The 24,593-nt window shown below is 38.3% G+C and overlaps 1 protein-coding gene across 2 annotated transcripts in view; it reads right to left on the bottom strand.

Moving 5' to 3' along the window:
• The window catches only part of RAB3C (RAB3C, member RAS oncogene family), a 317,653-nt gene that overhangs the window by 163,430 nt on the left and 129,630 nt on the right, over nucleotides 1–24,593 (bottom strand). For both annotated transcript variants that reach the window (XM_003359779.5, XM_003483830.4), the window contains exon 3: nucleotides 17,086–17,204. In XM_003359779.5, coding sequence (XP_003359827.2) covers nucleotides 17,086–17,204 — 119 coding nt within the window. The remainder of the gene's footprint in view (nucleotides 1–17,085; nucleotides 17,205–24,593) is intronic.

Raw genomic sequence — 24,593 nt, 5'->3', positions numbered from 1 at the left:
ATGACGCCACCATCACCCTCATTCCAAAACCAAAGATGCCACCAAAAAAGAAAACTATAGGCCAATATCTTTGATGAATATAGATGCAAAAATTCTCAACAAAATTTTATCCATCTGAATCCAACAACATATGAAAAAGATCATACACTACGACCAGATGGGAGTCATCCCAGGTGCATAAGGATGGTTCAACATACACAAATCAGTCAACACCACATTAACAAAAGAAAAGTCAAAAACCACATGATCATCTCAATAGATCCAGAAAAAGTATTTGACAAAGTCCAACATCACTTCATAATAAAAACTCTTACAATAGTGGGTATAGAGGGAACATTCCTTAACATAATTAAAGCCATTTATGACAAACCCACAGCAAATATAATACTCAATGGAGAAAAGTTGAAAGCCTTCCCACTAAAATCTGGAACAGAACAGGATGCCCACCCTCGCCACTGTTATTCAACTTAGTATTGGAAGTCCTAGCCACAGCAATCAGACAAATAAAAGAAATTAAAGGCATCCAAATAGGAAGAGAAAAGGTAAAACTGTTACTGTGTGCAGATGACATGATACTATATATAGAAAACCCTAAGGACTCAACCTAAAAACTATCTGAACTGATCAACAAATTCAGCAAAGTAGCAGAATATAAGATTAACATTCAGAAATCAGTCGCACTTCTGTTTACTAACAATGAAATATTAGAAAAGGAATACAGAAATACAATACTTTTTGAAATTGCCCCTCAAAAGATCAGATACCTAGGAATATACCTGAACAAGGAGGTAAAGGACTTATATGCCAAGAACTATAAAACATTAATCAAGGAAATTAAAGAAGATGTAAAGAAATGGAAAGATATTCCATGCTCCTGGGTTGGAAAAATTAATATCCTAAAAATGGCCATACTACCCAAAGCAATCTACAGATTCAATGCAATCCCTATCAAATTACCCATGACATTTTTTGCAGAACTAGAACAAAGAATCCAAAAATTTATGTGGAACCACAAAAGACTCAGAATTGCCAAAGTAATTCTGAAGAACAAAAACCAAGCAGAAGGCATAACTCTCTCAGACTTCTGGCAATATTAAAAAGCCACAGTCATCAAGACAGTGTGGTACTGGTACCAAAACAGACATTTAGACCAATGGAACAGAATAGAGAACCCAGAAATGAACTCAGACACCTGTGGTCAATTAATCTTTGACAAAGGAGGCAAGAACATAAAATGGGAAAAAGAAAGTCTATTCAGCAAGCATTGCTGGGAAGTCTGGACAGCTACATGCAAATCAATGAAACTAGAACACACCCTCACACCATGCATGAAAATAAACACAAAATGGCTTGCAGACTTAAATATAAGACAAGACACCATCAAAGTCCTGGAAGAGAACATTGGCAAAACATTCTCTGATATCAACCTTATGAATATTTTCTCAGGTCAGTCTCCTAAAGCAACAGATATAAGAGCAAAAATAAACCAATTGGACCTAGTCAAACTGAAAAGCTTTTGAACAGCAAAGGAAACCCAAAAGAAAGCAAAAAGACAACTTAGAGAATGGGAGAAAATAGTTTCAAATGATGCAACTGACAAGGGCTTAATCTTTAGAATATACAAGCAACTTATATAACTCAACAGTAAAAAAGCCAACAACTCAATTGAAAAAAAATGGGCCAAAGACCTGAATAGACATTTCTCCAAGGAAAATATACAGATGGACAACAAGCACATGAAAAAAATGCTCAACATCCCTGATTATTAGAGAAATGCAAATCAAAAGTACTATGAGATACCACCTCATGCCAGTCAGAATGGCCATCATTAATAAGTCCACAAATAACAAATGCTAGAGGGGGTGTGGAAAAAAGGGAACCCTCCTGCACTGTTGGTGGGAATGTAAGCTGGTACAACCACTATGGAGATCAGTATGGAGATACCTTAGAAATCTATACATAGAACTACCATATGACCCAGCAGTCCCACTCTTGGGCATATATCTGGACAAAATTTTCCTTAAAAAAGACACATGCACCTGCATGTTCACTGCAGACTTATTCACAACAGCCAAGACATGGAAACAACCCAAATGTCCATCAACAGACGATTGGGTTAGGAAGATGTAGTAATATATACACAATGGACTACTACTCAGCCATAAAAAAGAATGACATAATGCCATTTGCAGCAACATGGATGGAACTAGAGACTCTCATCCTGAGTGAAGTAAGTCAGAAAGAGAAAGACAAATACCATATGATATCACTTATATCTGGAATCTAATATATGGCACAAAGGAACCTTTCCACAGAAAAGAAAATCACAGACTTGGAGAATAGCCTTGTGGTTGCCAAGCGGGAGGGGGAGGGAGTGGGATGGATTTGGAATTTGGGATTAATGGATGCAAACTATTGCCTTTGGAATGGATTAGCAATGAGATCTTGCTGTGTAGCACTGGGAACTATGTCTAGTCACTTATGATGGAGCATGATAATGTGCGAAAAATAGAATGTGTACATGTATGTGTAACTGAGTCACCATGCTGTACAGTAGAAAAAAAATTTATTGGGGAAATAACTATTAAAAAATAATAGTAATAAAAATATAAGTGATAAAGAAATTTAAAAAAATGCACACGGAAGGATGTGCATAGGTCATATGCAAATATAATACCATTTTACATAAAGGACTTGAGCACCCATGAGTTTTGGTATCCAAGGAGGTTCTGGCACCAATTGCCCTTGGATACTGAGGGACAACTGTAGGACTTCAAATTGTGTTCAAATGGATTCTAATGTGGAATCTGGATTGAGACTTACTGTCTGATACAGATCTAAGGGTGAGATAAAGTCTTTTAGTGTCTACAACGTGCCAGGTGAATTAGATTTTCTCCTCTAATACACACAATCACCTTGTAAATGGTGAATTCTTTCTCATTTAAAGATAGTCAAGGAAAGGTGAGAAAGGTCAAATACTGTCAAGTTTCCAAGGTTCTACAGTCTTTGGTTCGTTGGATTTGTCTAACTTTGAGGCAAAGGACTTCAATTAATGGTCTGTAAAGGCTTCATAGCTCCCCTCACCAGCCTCAGAATTCTCAGCTTGTTGCCTCTTGCCCTTTTCAAAATGTAGCTTTAACCAATAATTCCGTTCCCTTCTTTCTGCCTTTCTCATTCCTGCCCAGATTCTTATCTCTGTTGGTTTTAAATTGATGGATTTTTTTTTTTTAAGGCAACTTTTCCTCTCACAGCTTAAGGAAATTTCTCCTAAAAGAAGCTGTTTTATCCAGCTATACAAATTAAGTCATCTGTGCTACTTTTCATTTTGTATCATAAGGTCATAGGATATAAAAATTCTAGCAACTCAGAAAATACTCATCTCCAGAATATAAACTATGAAGGATTAGATTTACATAAATTACCATATTAATATTTAAAGCTCAGAGTTTATCAAAAAAGAATGATAAGGGAATAATTTCAGTTGTAGCAGAGCATCCAATTTTTCAAAATTGCTTAAATATTTGATATGAAATTAGGAAGTGCTGGGTCAGTGGGGTTACAGGCAGTTGTTACTATACTTAATTCTTTGAATACCAGGTAGCAAATCTAATGAAAATATCATGTTTAAGATCAAGTCCATTAGGAGTCAGAGAATGCATGAATTTGGAGGAAGGGATTTGATTAAAAGTGGGGTTAAGGATAGTAGAGGAGGCAAAAATATTTGTTGTTCTACTATTTGCTCATAAAAAAAGAAGAATGTTTTGACACTTTGACATGGGCATTTTGATGAAGACTATCAAAATGACCCTGTCATACTGGCTTTATCACCATGTTTCACTTCAGTGGCGAGGAAACTGATATGAATAACAAAACTTGGGGAGTCAATGAGGGTGAGAGTAGGAAGGTATGATAAGGGGAACATGAAATACAAATACGAATAGTGGGAGGGCCAGAGAAGTCCAAATGGTGTTGCTGAGGTTGGTGTGCACTCCATTTGTCAGCCTTACAGGGCTCCTTGATGGGCTTGTTTAGGATAGTTTTCTATAAAGTAGTCTTTCACAAGGGTGTTAGAAGACAATGTTAGAAGCTCTATACTTAATCCAATCTTTTTTAGCATCCAGTTTGTTGTCTGTTTTGTAATGTGCATTATAGACTGGCACAATGGTATGTTCTTATTATTTATGAACACATAAATAGGTATTGTGCAATAAAAGAATTTGGCTAGCTTCTGTCCCCAGTTCCTGGAAGGCAAACTCTAAGCCCTTGTATTTCCCAAGTTACTGGAGTATCTTTGTTATGTATGTTGGGCCCCTTAGAGCAAACCTCATGGTTAATGCTAGTGAGATGACTCAGGATGAGGGAGTGGCCTTGCTAAAAAGGCCAACTCTGTGATTAGATGGTTGGCACTTTAAGTCACATAATATCAGGTCATCCTCTGAGGAAAAGAAGTGGATGGAAATTGAGTTCAACTGTATGGGCAATGATTCAACCAATCATGCCAATATAATGAAACTCCAATAAAAGCTCTGCATACTAGAGCCTGGGTGAATTTCTGTGGTTGGCAATGCCCTGCATATAACCTCATATCAATGTGCCTGGAGGGTGATGTGTCTCTAAGGACAACAGAAGTTTGCATTTGGAACCCTCTCAGCTCTAGCTCTATGCATCTCTCTCTTTAGCTAGTTCTGATTTGTACCCTTTTATTGTAAGTGTAACACTTTCCTGATTTTTGTAAGTCATTCTAGTGACTTATCACATCAAAAGTAGTCATAGGAGACCCCAAATTTCTAGCCAGATGGTCAGAAGTAAGAGTAGCCCTGAAGATGCCAAAATGATAATTTAGTGGAAAATTGTGCCCTTAAACTTGGCTAACTCTGGATAGACATATATTGGGATTACTAGTCAAGAAGTTTTAATGGATATGAGTAATTTGGTTCAAAAAAATTTTGGAGGAGTTCCCGTCATGGCTCAGTGAAAACAAATCTGACTAGCATACATGAGGACGCAGGTTCGATACCTGGCCTCGCTCAGTGGGTTAAGGATCCTGCGTTGTTGTGAGCTGTGGTGCAGGTCACAGATGTGGCTTGGATCTGGCATTGCTGTGGCTATAGCTCCGATTTGACCCCAATCCTGGGAACCTCCATATCCCATGGACATGGCCCTAAAAAGACAACAAACAAATTTGGAAACCACTTAGGAAACCACTCAGGCCTTGTGACATCTTTTCCCTCATCTGCCATCTACTAGCTGTTGCTTTCAGTATGCTATGGGAAGGAAAACTTTAAAAAAAAATTTCATTTGATATATACACATTACTTGGGTCACAGGATACAATAGATTTTAAATGAGAACTTTTCTAAAGGTTATTCTGTAAGTAAAGAACATGAGATTGAGGGCATGGGGACTGTGACATGGTTGGGCTGCTTCTAAGTTCTTTTTCTTACACAGTGATTCTTGCTCTTGCTTTGGAAATTGTTGGTACAGAAAGGGAAAGGTACATGACCATGCTTAATACGGGCTCCGTCTAAATTGAAGGGAATCAGACCATGATCTATCTTCTCTGGTGACAAAACATAATCCTCTGATGATGAATGTGCTCTAATTTTCTCTTTAGAATAGTTTCTTTTAATGTCTATTAGTTTTTAAGGATTGGGTGCATAAGGGGGTTCATTTACAACTGATAATGAGGATAATTATCTCAATGAACTGAATTGCAGGCATCAATGACCAGCCCACACCTCCACCGTTTATGAATAAATGGGGCTCCATAACCCTTCAGCTAGGGTAAGGAGCCCCACACATTGGGCAAAGAATGTCATACATTTAGAAACAGGTAAGATTAAACTGGGGTTGTATCCACTCAGAAGATCTGGCCTTACTACTCATTTCACAGTGCAGTGGCTGAGTGCACACTATTGGCTGATTGGAAAATTAGAAAATGAACACCAACAGTATGTATCATAAAGTACTAAACATATTCACTGAGGTTGGAAAGCAGACTTGATGGAGAGCACATTCATCACAGACCTGAAAATACTGGTAAAGCTTAAGTAAGCCACGAGAATAACTATTCATTTTTAAAACTAAAATGGTTTTCTAAATAGGATCATCAACAAGCCCACAGATTTTCTTTTTCAATTAACAATATTACCCAGAAACTAAGATGAACATCTAGAACTAGAAAATGAACTCTTATCACCATCTCCTCTCTGAGGAGTTGTGAGACAGGTACAATTAGTGTCCTTTAAGACAAATCTACCCCTCAAAGACAGGCAATTAATTCCAAAGGAAAGAAGGTATGATAAAATAGATAGAAACCAAGGAAATCCTGTTAGAAAATAATGGCATTTGCAATAAATATTGTGACACAAAAACTTCACATGAGCTGCCAAGGAGTCTATTTTCAGAGTGCAAGTGAAGCAGAACAAATAGCAATCATATTTATGTAATATCTTTTATCCAAGAGACCAAACCTTTTATTTAATCTTTATATTCCCTGTGTATCCTGCCCGAGGTAAGGCTGCAGAATTTAGCTTCTAGCCTTCAATTTAATGTCAATATTTATGGAATAATCTTTACCACTCCAGGTACAGGTGAAATTAGGAGACAAAACACAAAGACAGGACAGACATTCTCTTAGCTCCTTCTCTGTACATAATTAGATCACTAACTGCTAATATATGCTCCATGCTTCAGTCTTCAAGCCTTTTGTTATTTCCAGGATCACAAACAAACAACAACAAAAACAACAACAGAGAGATTCTCTGTCACCAGACTATAAGCCCAGATTTGTCCTCTTTGGTCTGGGCAGATGTTGAGAATAAACTTAAATGTTTAGGACATCTTTAATTCAAGGATTCACATTTTTTAATGTGTCTACATTCTCCACACAGCTTATTTAAGGCCAGAACCAAGTCCAGAAAATGAAAGACTAAGTGGAAAAAACAAAGAAATTAAAAAGAAAGGAATTCCCATCGTGGAGCAGTGGTTAACAAACCCGACTAGGAATCATGATGTTGCTGGTTCGATCCCTGCCCTTGCTCAGTAGGTTAAAGATCTGGCATTGCCGTGAGCTGTGGTGTAGGTTGCAGACGCGGCTCGGATCCTGCGTTGCTGTGGCTCTGGCGTAGGCTGGCAGCTACAGCTCCAATTCGACCCCTAGCCTGGGAACCTCCATATGCTGTGGGAGCGGCCCAAGAAATGGCAAAAAGACAAAAAATAAAAATTAAAAAAAAAAATAAATAAATAAAAAGAAAAAAATCCAAAGGCAGAAAGTTGGCTGATTGAACTTTGAGGCCACAGAAATGAGCGAATGTTTCTCACGGGGTTAGCTGACATTTCTGGCTCTTTTTAGGTACCCCCAAATATATGCTATACATTTATTATATGAACCCATTCTTCAAATATATTCTTCCCTTCAAAAATTAAATAAAAAGATGACATGGAAAACAAACTTATGGGTACCAAAGGGAAAGGGCGGGTGGGGGTTAGAAGGTTTAGATTAAATATGCATACTACTATATATAAAATAAACAACAAGGATGTATTGTATAGAACAGGGAACTATATTCAATATTTTGTAATAACCCATAAAGGAGGAAAGAATCTGAAAAGTAATTTATATATTTATATAGGTTTATATGTATATATAAATGAATCACTTTGCTGTACACCTGAAACTAACTTGACATTGTAAATCAACTAGACTTCAATTAAAAAGACCAAAATAAAATAAAATAGAATCTTTCTTTTTTTGTCTTTTTAAGGCTGCACTTACTGCATATGGAAGTTTCCAGGCTAGGGGTCGAATCAGAGTGGTAGCTGCCAGCCTACACCACAGCCACAGCAATGTGGGATCCGAGCAATGTCTGTGACCTATACCTCAGCTCATGGCAACACCAGACCCTTAACTGATTGAATAGGGCCAGAGACTGAACATGTGTTGTCATGTATACTAGTTGGGTTCATTGCCATTGAGTCACGATGGGAACTCCTAAAATAGAATTTTAAAAGACCATTTTAGGGCTGGAACGTGTTACAGGAACTAACCAGGTAACTCAGTCACTTTTCCCAACATGGAAGATGAAACACGTTTTGATTTCTCTTTACCACCTCCATTTACATATAATTTCCATCTTACTGAAAAGTTGGAAAATCTTATTATATTGACAAAATTCTATAAAATAGGCAGTACATATTTATGATATTTGGATTGAGAAAACTGATTTTTCTTTTCATCATAATGGCCCCTAGTCACCAATTTTTTGTAGAACACAATAATTGGTATGTGCCTAGGACTGTGCTAGACTGTGAGGACACAAAATGAACAAGGTCTAGACCTGTTCAACCCTACATTCATTTATTCAACAAATATCTATTGAATATCTACTACATACCAAGGACTATTCTAGGCACACAGATACAATACTGCATAAATGGGACAGAGATTTGCTATTCCATGAAGCTTACATTCTTTCAGGAGACAGACATGATAAATAAGTAAATTAGAAAATATATTAGAGGGTGCTAAATACTATGGAAGCAACACAAAGTCAAGAAAGGAGCTAGGGAGTGCTGAAGAGGACTGCAATATAACACAAGTTCAGGGAGCAGGTTTTGCTGAGAAGGTAACATTACAGTGAAGGGAAGGAGGTGAAGGAAGAACAATAAGGATATCTGGGAAGAGACTTTCAGAATGCATGAATAGCAGGAGAAAATGCCCTGAGGTAGAAGCATGTCTGGTATGCTCTAGGAATGGCAGAGACTGGTGTGACTAGACCAGGCAACCAGAGAGGAAGAGTAGAAGGTGAGGCTAGAGAGACAGCGGGTAAGATGAGCAGTCTTGCAGGCTCTTGTAAGGGTTTTGGCTTTAATCCAGGAGAGGTGGGATGCTATGAATATTTGGAACAGAGGAGTGACATGATCTGATTTACAGTTTGAAAAGCTCACTCCATCTGCTGTGTTGGGAAGATTCTGAGGGCTGTCACAGTGCTTGAAGCAAGGAGACCAGTTGGGCTATTGTAGTAAACCACATAAGAGATGATGGTGACATGACTAGGGTGGTAGCAGCATGTAATGGCTTGAGTTGCAACCCCTCCTCAAAAATGTCAAAGTTCTACTCCTTAGCACCTGTGAATGCGTCTCTTTGAAAATAAGGTTTTGCAGGTGATCAGATTAAAATGAGGTCATTAGGGTGGGCCCTGATCCAACAGGACAGTGTCCTTATAAGAAGGAGAAATGTGGACACCAACACCAAGAAAAACACATACAAAAGGGAGAGAAACACGGATAATGCTGTCTACGGGCTTAAGGCATGCCTGGGGCTACAGAAAGGAGAGAGACGTGGCACAAATTCTCTTTCACATCCCCCAGAAGTGGCCAACCCCACTGACACTTTGATCTGAGACTGGCCCCAGAACTGTGAGACAACAAATTTCTGTTATTTAAGCATCCAGTCTGTGGTACTTTGTTGCAGCAGTCCTAGCAAATTAATACACAGTGGAAATAGTGGTGGGATTTTGAATATGCAATTGGTTCTCATTATTCATGGATTCCATATTTGTGAATTTGCTCAAGTTATCTGTAATCTCAAAATAAATACCACTGTCACTTTTGCAGACTTGAGCAAAGTGGTGAAAAATCTGGCCTGAAAAGCCTACTCCCAAGCTGAGTTGAACAGGGCTATACTCTGCCTTCTTGTTTCAGCTGTTACCCTGTAAATAAGTGCCCTTTCACAATATGTTTAGAGCCGTACTCTTCACAAAGCTGAAGTGCTGCCTCGTGTTCCAAAGTGCAAGAAGGCTGTGATGTGCCTTATGGAGGAAATACTTGTGTTGGATAAGCTTCATGCGGACATAAGTTAAACTGCTGTTAGCCATAAGTTCAATGTTAGGAATCTATAAAATATGCTGAGTAAAGTGTCTTAAAGCAGAAGTGCACCTTAACATAAGGTATGTATTGATTGGATGGCAAAAATGTTATGATCAGAAGCCCTCGGGAATCTAACCCCATACCTCCTCTATGGGGCAATGATTCTGTACTAATTTAACATTCTTGATGACTTCATAAAGCCTAACTATCTCGAATAAAAGAAGAGTCTGTATTTTGAAATTAGAGCTAAGATATAACTTTGCTTAAAGGACTGGATATGAGGTCTGAGAAAGTGAGAAGTTAAGATTAATCCCAACATTTTTTGACTGATTAAATGGAAAAATGGAGACAAAAAAGACAATGGAAGGAACAGGATATTTTTTGTTCTTGTTTTAGTTTTTGGTGGGGTTTTGTTTGTTTGTTTGTTTGGAAGGAGATGTCGATTAAGAGCCATCTATCTTCTAAATAGAAACTTGAGCTTAACTTGGGTGATGTGACTAAGAAAACTGTGTTATGGCTGAGTCAGAACAGCAATAAGAAGTGTGGACATTAAAATCTAGGGAGAGGAGAAACTCTTGGGTGTGCAGTGTGGGATGGTGGTGAAACTCAGGGGTCAGACTTTGTGCTCTAAGCCCACCCCTGCCCCCTCCGTGCTGTGACAACCGACCTTATACTTGAGAGGACCCTTGAACAAGATTAGAAAGCTCTGAACAAAGACTCAGCAATTGCTCATCATTATCTTTGTTGTTATTACCAAGCTAAAATTCTTTCAGATTTAATATGAGGTCACCTTAATTTAAGACTATTACATATTTTTGGAGGAAAGAAAAGAAAGAACATTGCAGAGGAAGAGAATATTTGATGGTGAAATTTCATTCCAGTCCTAGCACATCTGCAATGGTCCCCTGAATGTCATGGAGCTGAATTAATTAAAACTGGTGGGATGATGGTGTCAGACTTTTATCCTCAGTCTGGTGGTTTTTAAAAAATATCAATCTGCTCACCAGATTTCCTGCCTTAAAAAAAAGCTTATATTTATAGTTTCTCATTGTGTCATAAAAAGCAGAATGTAAATAAATAAGGTGGGAGGAGAAAAGCCAATGACAAGCTCCTACAGGAAATATAGCGGCCTGTGGCCATGCCATACTTAGAACAGAAAGGCATTTAGAGTCAGGAGTGGGGACAATTTTATACTGCAGTAGATACAGACATTTGAGTATTTGTGCTAGATGTTTAGGAAGAACATGGACAGCAATTCTTCCTGGGGTCAACCTCCAACTGAGATCCATGAAGCTCTCTTGGCCACAATTCCTCTGAGAAATGTTTCAAAAGCAGTGAAATTTTCAGTGATGATCTTGTGTTTCTAGAACTTTTAAATCTACCTGGGACTTGTCTAATAAATCATTCACCTCTTTCATTCTTCTTTTGTCTTTTTAGGGCCACACCCGAGGCATATGGAGGTTTCCAGGCTAGGGGTTAAATTCAAACTATATCCGCTGGCCTATACCACAACGATAGCAACACAGGATCCAAGCCTCATCTGTGACCTACACCACAGCTCACAGCAATACCAGATCCTTAACCCAGTGAGAGAGGCCAGGGATCGAAACTGCATCTTCATGTATGCTAGTCAGATTTGTTTCCACTGAGCCATGACAGGAACTTATTTATTTCTTAAATCAAAGCCTATAGGAGGATTCAAAGCAGAGAACACTCTGTTTTCAAAAAACAGGTAACTTCCATTTTCTCAAAATTATGGAGCTACTAATTTGTTGCTCTTGATTTTAAACTCCACACAGTTGTCCTCTTAACAAATTGCAGGTTGAAGCAATGGGGTTCTGGCAAATTAGACTAGTTACACAGTTTCACCACATGGATATAGCTGAAGAACACTGTAAGCCTTCCAAAGTGATTGCACATCTAATGTGATTGTTATAGCCACCTGACTTCCCTGTATCCCTCAAAAAAAACATGCCCATCAACTCAGGTAACTTCACTAGATGCTCACTTTCCAGGCAGGTTTCATTCACTCTTTCAATAAATATTTCTTGAGGAGCCACTCAGTGCCAGGCACTGAGAGAGGCCTTGGGATGTAAAGGTGACGAAAACAAGCATAGCTCTTGGCTTCAAGGAACTTGGAATCTAGCAGGAAATCAGAAAAGTAAATAGGAATTTACACTATATTTTAAAATATACCAGTGGTAGTGCTTCAAGAGCCTACCATAGGAGTCAGTAAACAAATCTGACATTAGAAAAAACTTGTTAGAAAAAATGATGAGATCTGAGGGATGAGAGGAAATTAGCTTGATCTGTGTGCGGGTGGGAGGGATGTGGTTTCTTGTAGAAAGGAGAGCATATGCAAAGGCCCAGAGGAAGAGAACTGAAGGAAGCTATTGAACAGATGGAATGTTTATCAACTGAGTAAAGCTCTGTCTGAAACCTAGGACCCAAGGAGGAGAGTGGTAAGATATGATAATGAAATAAACATGAGGAGGAGGCTACACTGTCCACCACTGTAGAGAGTATGGATTTCATTCTAAATCAATGGTCTTAACCCGAATTGGGCATCAGGATTACTTGTGGAGCTATCAAATACAAATATGCCATATTTATCACTACAGACTTGGTTTAGGATGTACAGAGTGAAAGCTGGGCTTCTTCATACTATCAAAGCTCCATGGTGATTCAGATGGGCTCCAGAATCTCCATTTTAAGTAATAAGACATTTTTAAAGTATTTTAAGATTAGAGACATGTTACTTGGCTCTGATGCCAATAGCAAATAAGTAAAAAGTTCCTAAAGTGCTAAGGGTAAAGTTCCTAAAGAGCTAAGGACAGTCTAGATTTAGACAGTGGCAGTAGGGACAAAAGGGAGGAATGGATTTGAGAGGCATTCAGAAGTCAAAATTATTGGACTTGGTGATCAGTGAGATGTAATGGGTAAAGAGAGAGAAATCAAAATTACAGCTCAGCCTCCAACATCAGATAACTAGGTGCAGGTGGATCCATTAACTGGGATAGTAAATGCTAGCACAGGTACTAACTACAATGTTTGCAGAGCAACTGTCAAAGACTAGGTGCTCAATAAATGCTGAATGAATGAATAAACCAATGACTGTGGATGAAAACTTGAAAAAAGTAAGGGTTAGTTTATGGATAAACTTTGTTGGGTTTTGACAGATCTAAATATCTGAGGGGGGTGGAGTGGGAGGTTGTAAAAAAGATATGCAAAACAGAGGGTACCATCAATACAAAAAACACAAAGGTTGGAAAGTTTAGGCTTTGTTCCAAAAACAGTGAGTCAATGGTTCAATTTGGCTTTAGAATAGTGAAAGATGAGCCTGTAAAAATATGGTAGCTCCATGATGTCTTAAGTCTGAAAATCAGGCTAAAGAATTTTTAATCAATTAAGGAGGCAATGGTGAGTCATGGCTTTTGGGCAGGGGTCTTCCATGATTTTTGGAATCATGTTCTCTTGGAAGAAACTTATAGTAGAAGTGGGATAGGTTGGATTAAGATGGGAAGAAATCTAAGATCAGTTAGAGGGCTGTTATGAAGGAAGAAGCAAAATATAAGAAGCAGCAGCTGAGCCATAATGATCACATGGTTTTTCAGGTAGGATCAAATTCAAAGGATATTTAGAAAAATTAATATGCAAGATCAGGCCCAAGATTGGGATGGATGGAAGTTAGAGTTAGATTCAGAGTGCACCCTGAGTGACAAAGCATTATGGTCTCAATGAATAGCAAAACAGATGTCAGAAGTTTCAGGTGCAGAAAATTGATCCTGAGACACCAACAGGATGCCCAGGTGGAGAAATATTTGGGGTACCTGGAAATGCAACACTGCAGAAGATAGACTGGGGCCTGACATTTAAAGTTGAGAGCCATTCAATACAAGTGATAAATGATGTGTTCGAATAGATTAAGATGGCTAAGGAAACAACAAGCCCAAGAAAAAAGCCTTGAGGGGATACTTACCCTCAGGTAAGGAAGGAAGTGAAAGCTAGGAAGTAGAAAGAAAAGCGGTCAGAGAAAGAGAAGAAGAATCTTTGAAATGTGCCTCTAAGAAGACAGGAAACAGAGCTCCAAAGGAAAGAGTGGGTAAAGTCAAATTTTCAGAGAACTGGAGGAGGAGGAAGACTGAGATAGAGCTGACGGTCTATTGACAGGAGAGAAAGCCTGAGGGTGCTGAAGCAGTTTACTGGCATTGCAGATAGAAGGTATGGAGGTTGTTTGGACTTTCCCATAGCTTTTCTGATGCAAGAGTCAGGGTTACCACTAGGAAGGCTCCTGGCACTTGGTTACCATTTGGTTTTAAAGAACTCAGTGATGGATTCTTCTGCGTCTTCTCAGTAGTCATATAATGTGCTTTGGGACAAGGTGTAAGAACTGTGGACACAAACAAATCTGGGAACCCTGAAATCTGGAACCTGATTCATGAACACTTCCTGTCTGGGAGCCCTGGGTCTCAAAATTTCCTAAGAGCGGAGTTTCACTGTAGCTCAGTGGTTAACTAATCCGACCAGGAACCATGAGGTTGCGGGTTCGATCCCTGGCCTTGCTCAGTGGGTTAAGGATCCGGCATTGCCATAAGCTGTGGTGTAGGTTGCAGATGCAAATCAGACACCGTGTTGCTGTGGCTCTGGCATAGGCCGGCGGCTACAGCTCCGATTCGACCCCTAGCCTGGGAACCTCCATATGCCACGGGAGCGGCCCAAGAAATGGCAAAAACACACACACACAATTTCCCAAGAGGGAATAGTCTAAGTTAAAATGACTATTTTGTATGGCAATGTATGTGCCAGAGCTATGAGTGGTAATTAACTAGATATCACCACAATACTTATTGAGCCAACCTTTGTGTTACTAATATGAAATACTACTTTTATCATAAACTAAATTCCCATATAGATTTGGGTCTATATTGAGACACTCAATTTCATTCCATTTTGTACCAAACCTCCTGGTATTTCATTAGGATTGCCTTGAGTTAATGAATTTATGTGCAAAGAATTGGCTTTTTTTTTTTTTTACAATATCAGTCTACTTAAAAGGGGGGTACTTAAGCCTCCTTCTATGCCTCTCAGTTGAAGGTAATTACTTTTCATGTAGGCTCTAAGCTTGTCTTTTTCAGTTTATAGGTATATATTTCTCTTTGGAGTTGCTATTGTTAGTGGGTTTTTTTTTTATTTTAAGTGTGTGTGTAAATAAGAAAGATGGAAGCACTTTCTCAGATAAACAATTATTATTTTATTATTTTTATGCACCTGTGGCACATGGAGGTTCCCAGGCTAGGGGTCAAATCGGAGCTACAGCTGCCAGCCTATGCCACAGCCACAGCAATGCCGGATCCTTAACCCACTAATCGAGGCCAGGGATTGAACCAGCAACCTCATGGCTAGCTACTAGTCAGATTCATTTCTGCTGCGCCACAGTGTGAACTCCCCAATTAAAATTTATTTAATTTTTTTATATAATAATTTTTATTTTTTTCCAATATAGCTGGCTTACAGTGTTCTGTCAGTTTTCTACTGTACAGCATGGTGACCCAGTTACACATTTAAAAGAAAAAATCTAAAGCAAATTGAACTTTTTAATAACACCTGTTTTTAAATTTTTTAAACAATTTATATTTTTCTACTATTGTTGGTTTAGTATTCTGTCAATTAATGCTGTACAGCAAAGTGACCCAGTCATATGTATATATATTTATTTTTCCTTTTCTCACATTATTCTCCATTATGTTCTATCATAAGTGACTAGATATAGTTCCTTGGATCTCAGTGCTTATCCACTCCAAATGCCATAGTTTGCATCTATTAACCCTAGGCTCCCAGTCCATTCCACTTCCTCCCCCTTTCTCTTGGCAACCACAAGTCTATTCTGACCTTCCCTGAGCTGATACACTTGTAAAAAAAAAATCATTTTGGATAATACTATTATGTAAAACTGGAAAAAATAAGTGTTTATCTTGCCTGTGTATTGCTGACTTTTCTTTCATAAGACAAGCTATAACTATATATATATATATATATATATATATATTTTTTTTTTTTTTTGGTCTTTCTAGGGCCACACCCACAACATATGGAAGTTCCCAGGCTAGGGGTCAAATCAGAGCTACAGCTGCCAGCCTACACCACAGCCACAGCAACGCCAGATCCAAGGTGTGTCTACAACCTACACCACAGGTCATGGCAATGCCTGATTTTTGACCCACTGAGTGAGGCCAGGGATTGAACCTGTGTCCTTATGGATACTAGTCGGGTTCATTACCTCTGAACCATGACACAAATTCCTATAACAGTATCTGAAGTTAAAATGTGACTGTTTAGTCCTGATCCCTCCAGTGAGCTCTGTTATCCTCCTAATAGCACATAAAGCCCAACTACACTCTGGCCTTTCCACAGAAAAGCAGCCTTGTTCGGCCCTGCTGTTTTAATTCATGACAGTGACCACCAGTGGTTTTTCAGTATCTTTTCCTTAGGTGCCAGTGGAATAGGTTGAAGAAGCTGCAGTCAGGGCAGTCCCCTGCCCCCTGCAAATCACACTCCTCATGGACAGAGTGTTTCTATATGGTTGGCTATAGCTGTGAGTCAAGAAAGTTTTCCATTTTATACTGTTCTTCATCCTAGTCCTTTGGAACTTCAATTTGAGGAAACAGTGAAAACTACCTAACAAATCCAGATAAAAGGTTAGCAAATTTTACTGTGAACTGACAGAAAATGTTTTAGGCTTGAGGGCTATATGGTCTCTGTTGCAGCAATTAGCTCTGCTGCAGTGTGAAAGTGTAAATGAGCCTGGCTGTGTTCTAATAAAACGTTATTTACAAAATAGGTGGTGGGCCAGTCGTGGCCTCTGGTTTATGGTTTCCAGATACCTCTTTCAGACCAGTACACTACCAAACAGTTCATTATTTATACTTCCAAAAATCAAAAGCAACACACTAGTCTCTACAGAACAAGAAATTATAGGATACAAAGCACTAGAGTGAACAAAATATAGAAAAATCACCAAAACTATTTCTTATCCATCCCTGAATAATGAGTCTGAGCAACGCTAGCATTTATTTGCTTTCTGAAACAGAAGTGAGATCACAGTATATAAAAAGCAGGCATATTATGTTGGGGTGTGGTCACTGCTTTGAGGAGGGGGAAAGAGCTGAATGAAAAAAATCAACACTCTTAGTAATGGGAACATTCGCTCCTACTTACCAATCCTGCACTGCATTGAAGGATTCTTCATTTGTGATGTCATACATTAAAATAAAGCCCATGGCCCCACGGTAATAGGCTGTGGTGATGGTCCTGTATCTTTCCTGGCCTGCTGTGTCCTAAAAAACAACAATAATAATCCCTCAAAAAATGAGTCAATACATCTTTTGGGAAGCGATTTATTTTTCCAAAACCAATCATAACAGAGAGTCTAAATTATACTTGCAATATATAGCTGTGTTTTTAGTCTTGTTTTTCCTAATGCAATATTCCTAAAAATTATATTTTTTTGTAAAGAGCTAGCTCAATGTACCTTATACATATATTCATTCCCATTAAGCAGCATCTAACTTTAGAAAAGAAAATGAAAAATACATATCAAAATTTGTGGCTTTTTATATAAAGTCAGAAACCAGAAGAGTACTTCAGCTCCATCTTTATATATTTACTGTCTGTCTGTGAAGTACAAGCCTCTGTGGGGGAAAAAAGAAGTTTATGAAAAGGTCCCTACTTTTAAAAGCAGGAATATGGAGTGTAGTTTCACTTTATCTAACTATAAAATGAGAATAAAAATACCTGCTTTGTGTGGATGTTTGAGTTGGAGAGATCTGGAATTCCCACTCTCCCATTAGAGAGCTGGGGGAATGTGCACAAGCTGCTGAACCTCTATAAACTTAACCCCCTAAAGTCTAACATGCTTGTTAGGGTGACATGAAATAATGTATGGAAAGTGCTTCCTAGAGCCTGGCACACAAACAGTGGCCAATAAATGGCACTGGCTATTCCTCCTGAAATTTCAGGAGGCAAAGCTAACCCACCATGGGAGATTGCAAATGCAGGCTTCAGGGCCTGCAAAAGAGTTGCATGTGGCAGTGAAATGTGAGAATCAGAGGCAACTCCATCACTGAAATGAACTGTATAGGTCTCAGCTACTGCATGGTGTAGCTAAAGAAATGATTCCTCAATTCAACTAGTTCTTGTCCCTTTTTTGGGGGGGTTGGGAGTATCACTTTTTTTTTTTGTCTTTTTGCCTTCTCCGGGGCCACTCCCGCGGCATATGGAGGTTCCCAGGCTAGGGGTCCAGTCAGAGCTGTAGCTGCCAGCCTATGCCACAGCCACAGCAATGCGGGATCCGAACCACGTGTGCGACCCATGGCAACGCCGGATCCTTAACCCACTGAGCAAGGGCAGGGATTGAACCCTCAGCCCCATGGTTCCTAGTTGGATTCGTTTACCACTGAGCCACAATGGGAACTCCTGGGAGTATCACTTTTAAACAATGGTCCTTGGTTTTCCCTTTTGCCATTTTCTGTGGAGATTGGGCTCTGATTTCTCTGTCCTAGTACTTAGGCGCTTAGCATTCTGAGTAGAAATGTTGCTTCTTTCTTTAGTCTGAGTTCTTTTTCTCCCCTTCTGCTAGAGATGCCTCCTTTGGACACAGCACATTCCAGCCTCTCCCCATACTTAAAGTTAGTATCTCCTAAAGGGAAAGCTACTGTGTTTGGTTCCTTTAGCATCAAAATGAAGCCAACATCTCTTGTTCTATTAGACCACGCTCATGTTGGACATGCTATTCCTCACCCATAGGTATCTTCCTGCTCAGATGCTTATACTCCACGGTTGACAGTAGGAAACTCAAGACCACTCACAATTTTATCCTAAATTGTGTGGTTTATTGGGCCCCTGAAAGTTCAGAGAAGGATGAGGGAATCAGCAAACAATTCCAGGAGAATTCAGAGGCATGAAAGAAATCTTGAAAATTAGCAAAAATGCATGACTATTCATGAAGCCAACAACAATTATATTCTACTCTTGAACCAGGCTCACCTGATTAGATGTGTTTGTTAGTATTATTGAAATATGTTTCCAAAGGTAAGATGAAAATAGATTGTTACCTGAAGCAAAATAAGTGGGGAAGTTCTCTCAGAACACACTACTAACTGGCAGAAAACAAAAAGAGATGTCTAGATTTCACCACAAGAAAATTTCACAATTCCTTGAGTATAGAAGAAATACTATAAACTTGAAATGATATATAATCAAGTGATATTTGAATATTATATTGTATTCTGCTTAGTACTTTAGAAATATGAAAATGCAGGTGTTAGAGATAAATATGGAATCAAAAACTTCCTGTAATGGGGACAAATATGCAAACGTAGTAGTCAGAAGCCAATCTTGAGCTTATTTGGATATTCTTGGATATTCACTGGATCTAACTCAATTAACAGTATATCCAACTGTGAAATAAAGAAGTTAGAGAACCAAACTCCCAAAGACCATGTTTAAAAAGCAAGGTATAATCAGAGATTGTATAATATATTTCTGGGGAATAGAACCCCTTATAAGTAGTCATTTTATTTTAAAACTCTAGGCACTTTTGTCTTGGGTTCACATTTTTCAGAATATATTATCCTTACAATTTCCTTTTTTGCCTATTGTAGAGGAACATTAAACAGCTCCCTTTAATCTTTCTGGCACTGATTGAGTAGCTTTTTCACAGGTTGGGGACCCCAGTCCTGCTGCCATCCCTATATAATAGACAGCTTTTCCCTCATTTCTCAGTAGGAGAAAACAGCCACAGCTAAAAGGTGACCCAGACCCTCTCTGTCAAGCAAGTCTTCAGCACAGACACTGAATAATGTTGTGTTGGAAAACTATGACATTATCTCTTTCTTCCTGACCTCTTCCAGTGATGGCTTCTCTTTTCATAAGATGTTAATTTTATTTTGACAGTAAAGAAACTAGGTCTAGTGTTATAAAACACATCAATTTCACACAGTGGGTGTATTTAATCTTTGAGGGCAAGAAGTCAAGGCTCTGTTATATTTTGATTGAGATGTTACAGGAGACCACAGGGTCGGGTAGCCATTATGCATCAAAATTTAAAAATAGAGAGAAGGGGACAAAAAGAGCTTTCAAGGGGGAAAAAAAATAGCTTTCAGACAGCACTTAAGTCACAGCAAGGGGCAGGACCTTCCACACTATTCTGACTTCAGCCCAGAAGCACCATCTAATTGCAGGTAGTTGTCAACTAAGGGCTTGCAGGGAGAATAAGAAATTGCACCAAGTAGAAGTGTAGTAAGAAATACAAAGAGAAAATTTCCTTCCCAAATGCAAAGAAAATAAAAAGAGTAAAACTAAGCTAATAAACAGACAACTGGCTCAGCATTGGTTTTGAGTATTGAAAACAATTTTAGGATAACAAACTCATTAGCATTTTCTCTCCCATTATATTAAGAAGAAAGAGAAGTCAGAAAAAACCACTTCATTACTGTTGACATTTACTAATGATGATAGAAGGTTATATTAGAAAGAAAAGAACATTTATAATGTCAAGTGCCACTGATGTAATTAAATGTGAGAATCTCAAAAGGTAACCTACTGAAATGGTACCTCTTCTCGATTTGCTCAGGAAAATGCCTCTAATCCTGATTTTGCCATGTTCCTCTGCCCAGTTGATTCTAATAACTAGAGATACCTGCTGATTTTCCATAAATGTAGACTTCTGGTGACTGAAAGACACAACTAGAAGCCTTTCTCAGAAAAAATGAGGGATAAAAATATGATTAAAAAATGAAAACTTTCTTCCATGATAGTTAGATTTCATTTTTCTCTTTTAAGAAAAAATAAAATCACTATAGCTGGTTTAAATGTTTTGATTTCTCAATCATGTTTTTAGGAGGAATTTTTGGCTTTAAGGATAGGTTTGATTAGCAAATACTTGAATGTCTGTCAAGAAAAGAGCTATAAAATGGAAAACATTAGCAGTTTGATAAGTAGTAGCTAAGAACATTTTCAGTTTGAATTTTGGCATTTTTATCTGTTGCTGCCTTACATTTTCTTTCTCTGTGAAACATTTTATTATTTAACTGCATGTAGTGCATTCTTAAAACCCTTCTGAGGTCACACAGAGATAATGTGCAGTTTTAAGGTTGAGGAAATAGCTTTTATTTGTAAAACCTGGGTTATATTGTAATTTGTTTTTTTGTTTTGATGGTTACTTCTCTCTCTACTGGGTTAAAGGGAAAATGGAAATAACTGTTAGTAAAGAAACATAACGCAAATAATACCATTACCATCAAAATACCTTTATTGAATGTCTAGACAGAGAAAAACAGATTGAAGGACAGACAATCCCGATATATGATAAAGTAGATAATTTTATAGATGGAGAAACCAACCAGGATACACTGGTGTGAACCAATCAACAAAGGTAATTTAATTAACTTAAAGGAAATAACATATAATGAGGAAATCAACAGGAATGAAAGATAAGAACACTGTAACAAAAGACATAAAACATACTTTATCTAGTGAATTTCCAAATAGACAAAAAGATGTGAACTGTAAGAAATAGTCATTTAGCATTCAAGCAAGTAGTGATCTCAACTTCTACCTTGCTAGGTTTCACCTGAAGGAATTCTTTTGAATCATCACAGGGGAGTTAAATTAGGCTCAATATAATTTCGTATTAATGCTGACTGACTGAATTACTGATTCACTCATTCATTATGAATGAACACTTATTACAAATTAGGGATGGTGATATGTATTTATTAAATTTGTTTTATCTATTCGAAACATATTTTTGTATATTTAAAAGTTCTATATATTTTAAGCATTTCATTAGTTAGACTATCATATTCCTTACATGTCTACAAAATATTAGACATGTAATATCATTTCTCAAGAACTAGACAGCACAGCAATTTAAAATCGTAATTGAAATGTGAGAAAAAGGATGTATGTATATGTATAACTTGGTCACTTCGCTGTACAGCAGAAATTGACAGAACATCGTAAATTACCTATAATAAAAATTAAAAAAAAATAAACAAAGTTGTAACTGAGACCATCTGCTCAGCGGTGAGGTTCACCAACCAACAGTCATAGTTATGGGTTGTATTGTGTTCCCCCCTCCCCCCAGAGGATACATGAGGTCCTAACCCCTTGAACCTGCGAATGTGACCTTGTTTGGAAATGGTATCTAGGGAGATGTAATCAAGTTAAGATGAACTCACCCTGGATTACAGCAGGTTCTCATCCTATGGCTAGTGTCCGTTTAAGAGGAGAAAACAGAGACACAGAGAGAGCCACACAAAGGCAGAAGCAGAGCCTGGACTGATGCATCAACAAACCAAGAAATGTCAAGGATTGGTAGCAACCACTAGAAGCTAGGAGAGATACATGAAATGAATTCTCCCCATAGAACCTGAGAGAGAGCCTGGCCCTGTGACAACTTAATTTAGGACTTCTAGCCTCCAGAACTGTGAGACAATAAATTTCTTTTGTTTGAAACCACCCAGTTTGTGGTACTTCATTACAGCAGCCCTAGGAAACTAATGCAGTCAGTGACCCCAGTTTATAATCTTCATGATCAGGGCAAAAGCAATACAAATTTCACAGCTATCCACATACCTCTTTACTGTTTTACAGAAGAGAAAATATAGAAGATTAACAGTAGTCTTATAGAGACGCCTAACACAGACTCATGGAGATGCTGGGCTAAAATGCATAACTGTATTTCATTTACGTAAGATTAATTCTATTCAAAAAAATGTGAGTTGATATATCTTACTGTATATATATACACACACACACACATATATATATAAATCTACTTTTTAAAATACATGCATACATATATGGTATTGAAGGACAGGACACCATTTCGAGTTATGCAAGTTATATATTGCCTCACGCTGGAATTTCATCCCCAAATGACTGAGATGCTGTAACAGAAAAATCTAAAGTCGCAATGTATACCAAGTCACGACCCTACAAAATAACAAAATGCTGATTCTCATACATCACTTCCTTTGTGTGATATTTTTTTCCCCCAAGTTGTATTTAGTTTTTCATTTCCATAAACAGGCAGGCATAAAGCAGCAAGGAACACAGTCATATAAAAATAGCAAGCAAAACAGGAAGCTTAAATATCTCATGCTTTGTTGTTGCATATTTATTTTGGGAATGAAATAAGAACTTTTTTCCTTATGGCAGTTAATCTTCCATTAAAATGAAATTTACAACCCACGTCTCCCTATTGATCTTGTGCAAAAAGCCAGTTTGAATTCATTTACACAGACGTAGTTATACAAGCATACGTAAATCAAGTCCACATTTTAGAAGACAGTTCTAATAAACTGGCCTATATATAGTTCTTCGATCAATTTAGATGTTCTTCCTACCTATTGTCCTTCATCCATGCTCCTCACACCAGCAGATTTTACTGATCAAATTTTCTTGGCATGATGTTTCGCTTTGAAATACCCAAACCTTCATTTTACAATGGCATCTACTTCCAAGTAAAACCTGAGGGAGAGGGATAAAACTTGACCTATTATTTCCTGGCAGTGTTTTACCAGCAATTCATCTTCCCTGGAAGAGAGGAACAGTCTATACAGTTCTTTTTACAGGGGGCCTTAGACTCCATTGTCAGTGGGACACTCACGCATCTACCAATGGCGTGTTTCTGCTCATAAAAGTTGAAGGCACTTTTCAGTAAACACTATTTCAATGCTCAGATGAACTCTCTTCAAGATTTTAATAAAATTACAATCAAAACCATATAAATGTATCTTTACTAATTTAGAGTTTGTTATCTAAGAATGATTAACAAAAGGTAGAAAAAAAGCTGTTTTTGCTTTCTTCCGAATGAATCTTTTTGACATTCTTCCTCCCAGTGGATTTTGATTATGTTCAACTTTGTCTAAACTTAGGGCAGAAATATTTAAATGCAGGCAACTCAGAGCTTTTGGTCAAAATTGGTGATTATTTTTCTTCACAGAATGCAACTCGAAATGCTTGCATCAGATCAAATGTTCTATGTTTTAAAAGATAATAGGCTTTTGGGTGGGACTCTTATTGTTGCCCTGAACTTGGCAACTAAGACTCAAACCAGACTCCTTACAAAGGGATGGAGCTTTCACTCACACAGCTTCGTGCCACTTGCTTGGCTGGATGCGTGTCTGCTTAGGTAATGGAATGGCTGATCTGAGCTTATGTAGGGACATTTGAGACCTGGAGAGAGATGGCAGGGTTGAGGAGGGAGAGACAGTAGAGAAGCCCGATTTCCCACAGGTTAGCATGATGACTTTATGTGGGTTCCCTGCAGATCAATAAACACCACAGCAGGTAGCTGCTCTCCAGACATCTTGCCATTAACCCACCTCTGAGAAGGCTGTCTCCAGGATGAGGGGCTGGAGACAATGAGGAATACTAATGAGGGCAGGAGAGGTCTGGAGGAATGTTAAAAGGCAAGGAACCTGAAGGAATCCTCCTTGTCACAGTGCTTAGCAGTGAGAGAGCCCTGATGGTTCCCTGAATATTCCACATAAAAGGACCAGCCTTCAGATACCTGCCACAGAGGTTAGACAGGCTTGATTGGAGAAGGCAAGAGAGAATGATAATTCATAACCAGTTTAGGCAGAGTCATCTGCCTAACTCTTGTCTCCCAGCTCTTCTTTTGTCTCTAAAGAATGAGAACTAGAAAAGGGAAGAAA

This window comes from Sus scrofa, chromosome 16, assembly GCF_000003025.6.
Source record: "Sus scrofa isolate TJ Tabasco breed Duroc chromosome 16, Sscrofa11.1, whole genome shotgun sequence".
NCBI classification, from domain to species: Eukaryota; Metazoa; Chordata; class Mammalia; order Artiodactyla; family Suidae; genus Sus; species Sus scrofa.
The sequence above is the reverse complement of the archived record's forward strand: the minus strand, read 5'-3'. Positions and strand labels throughout refer to the sequence as shown.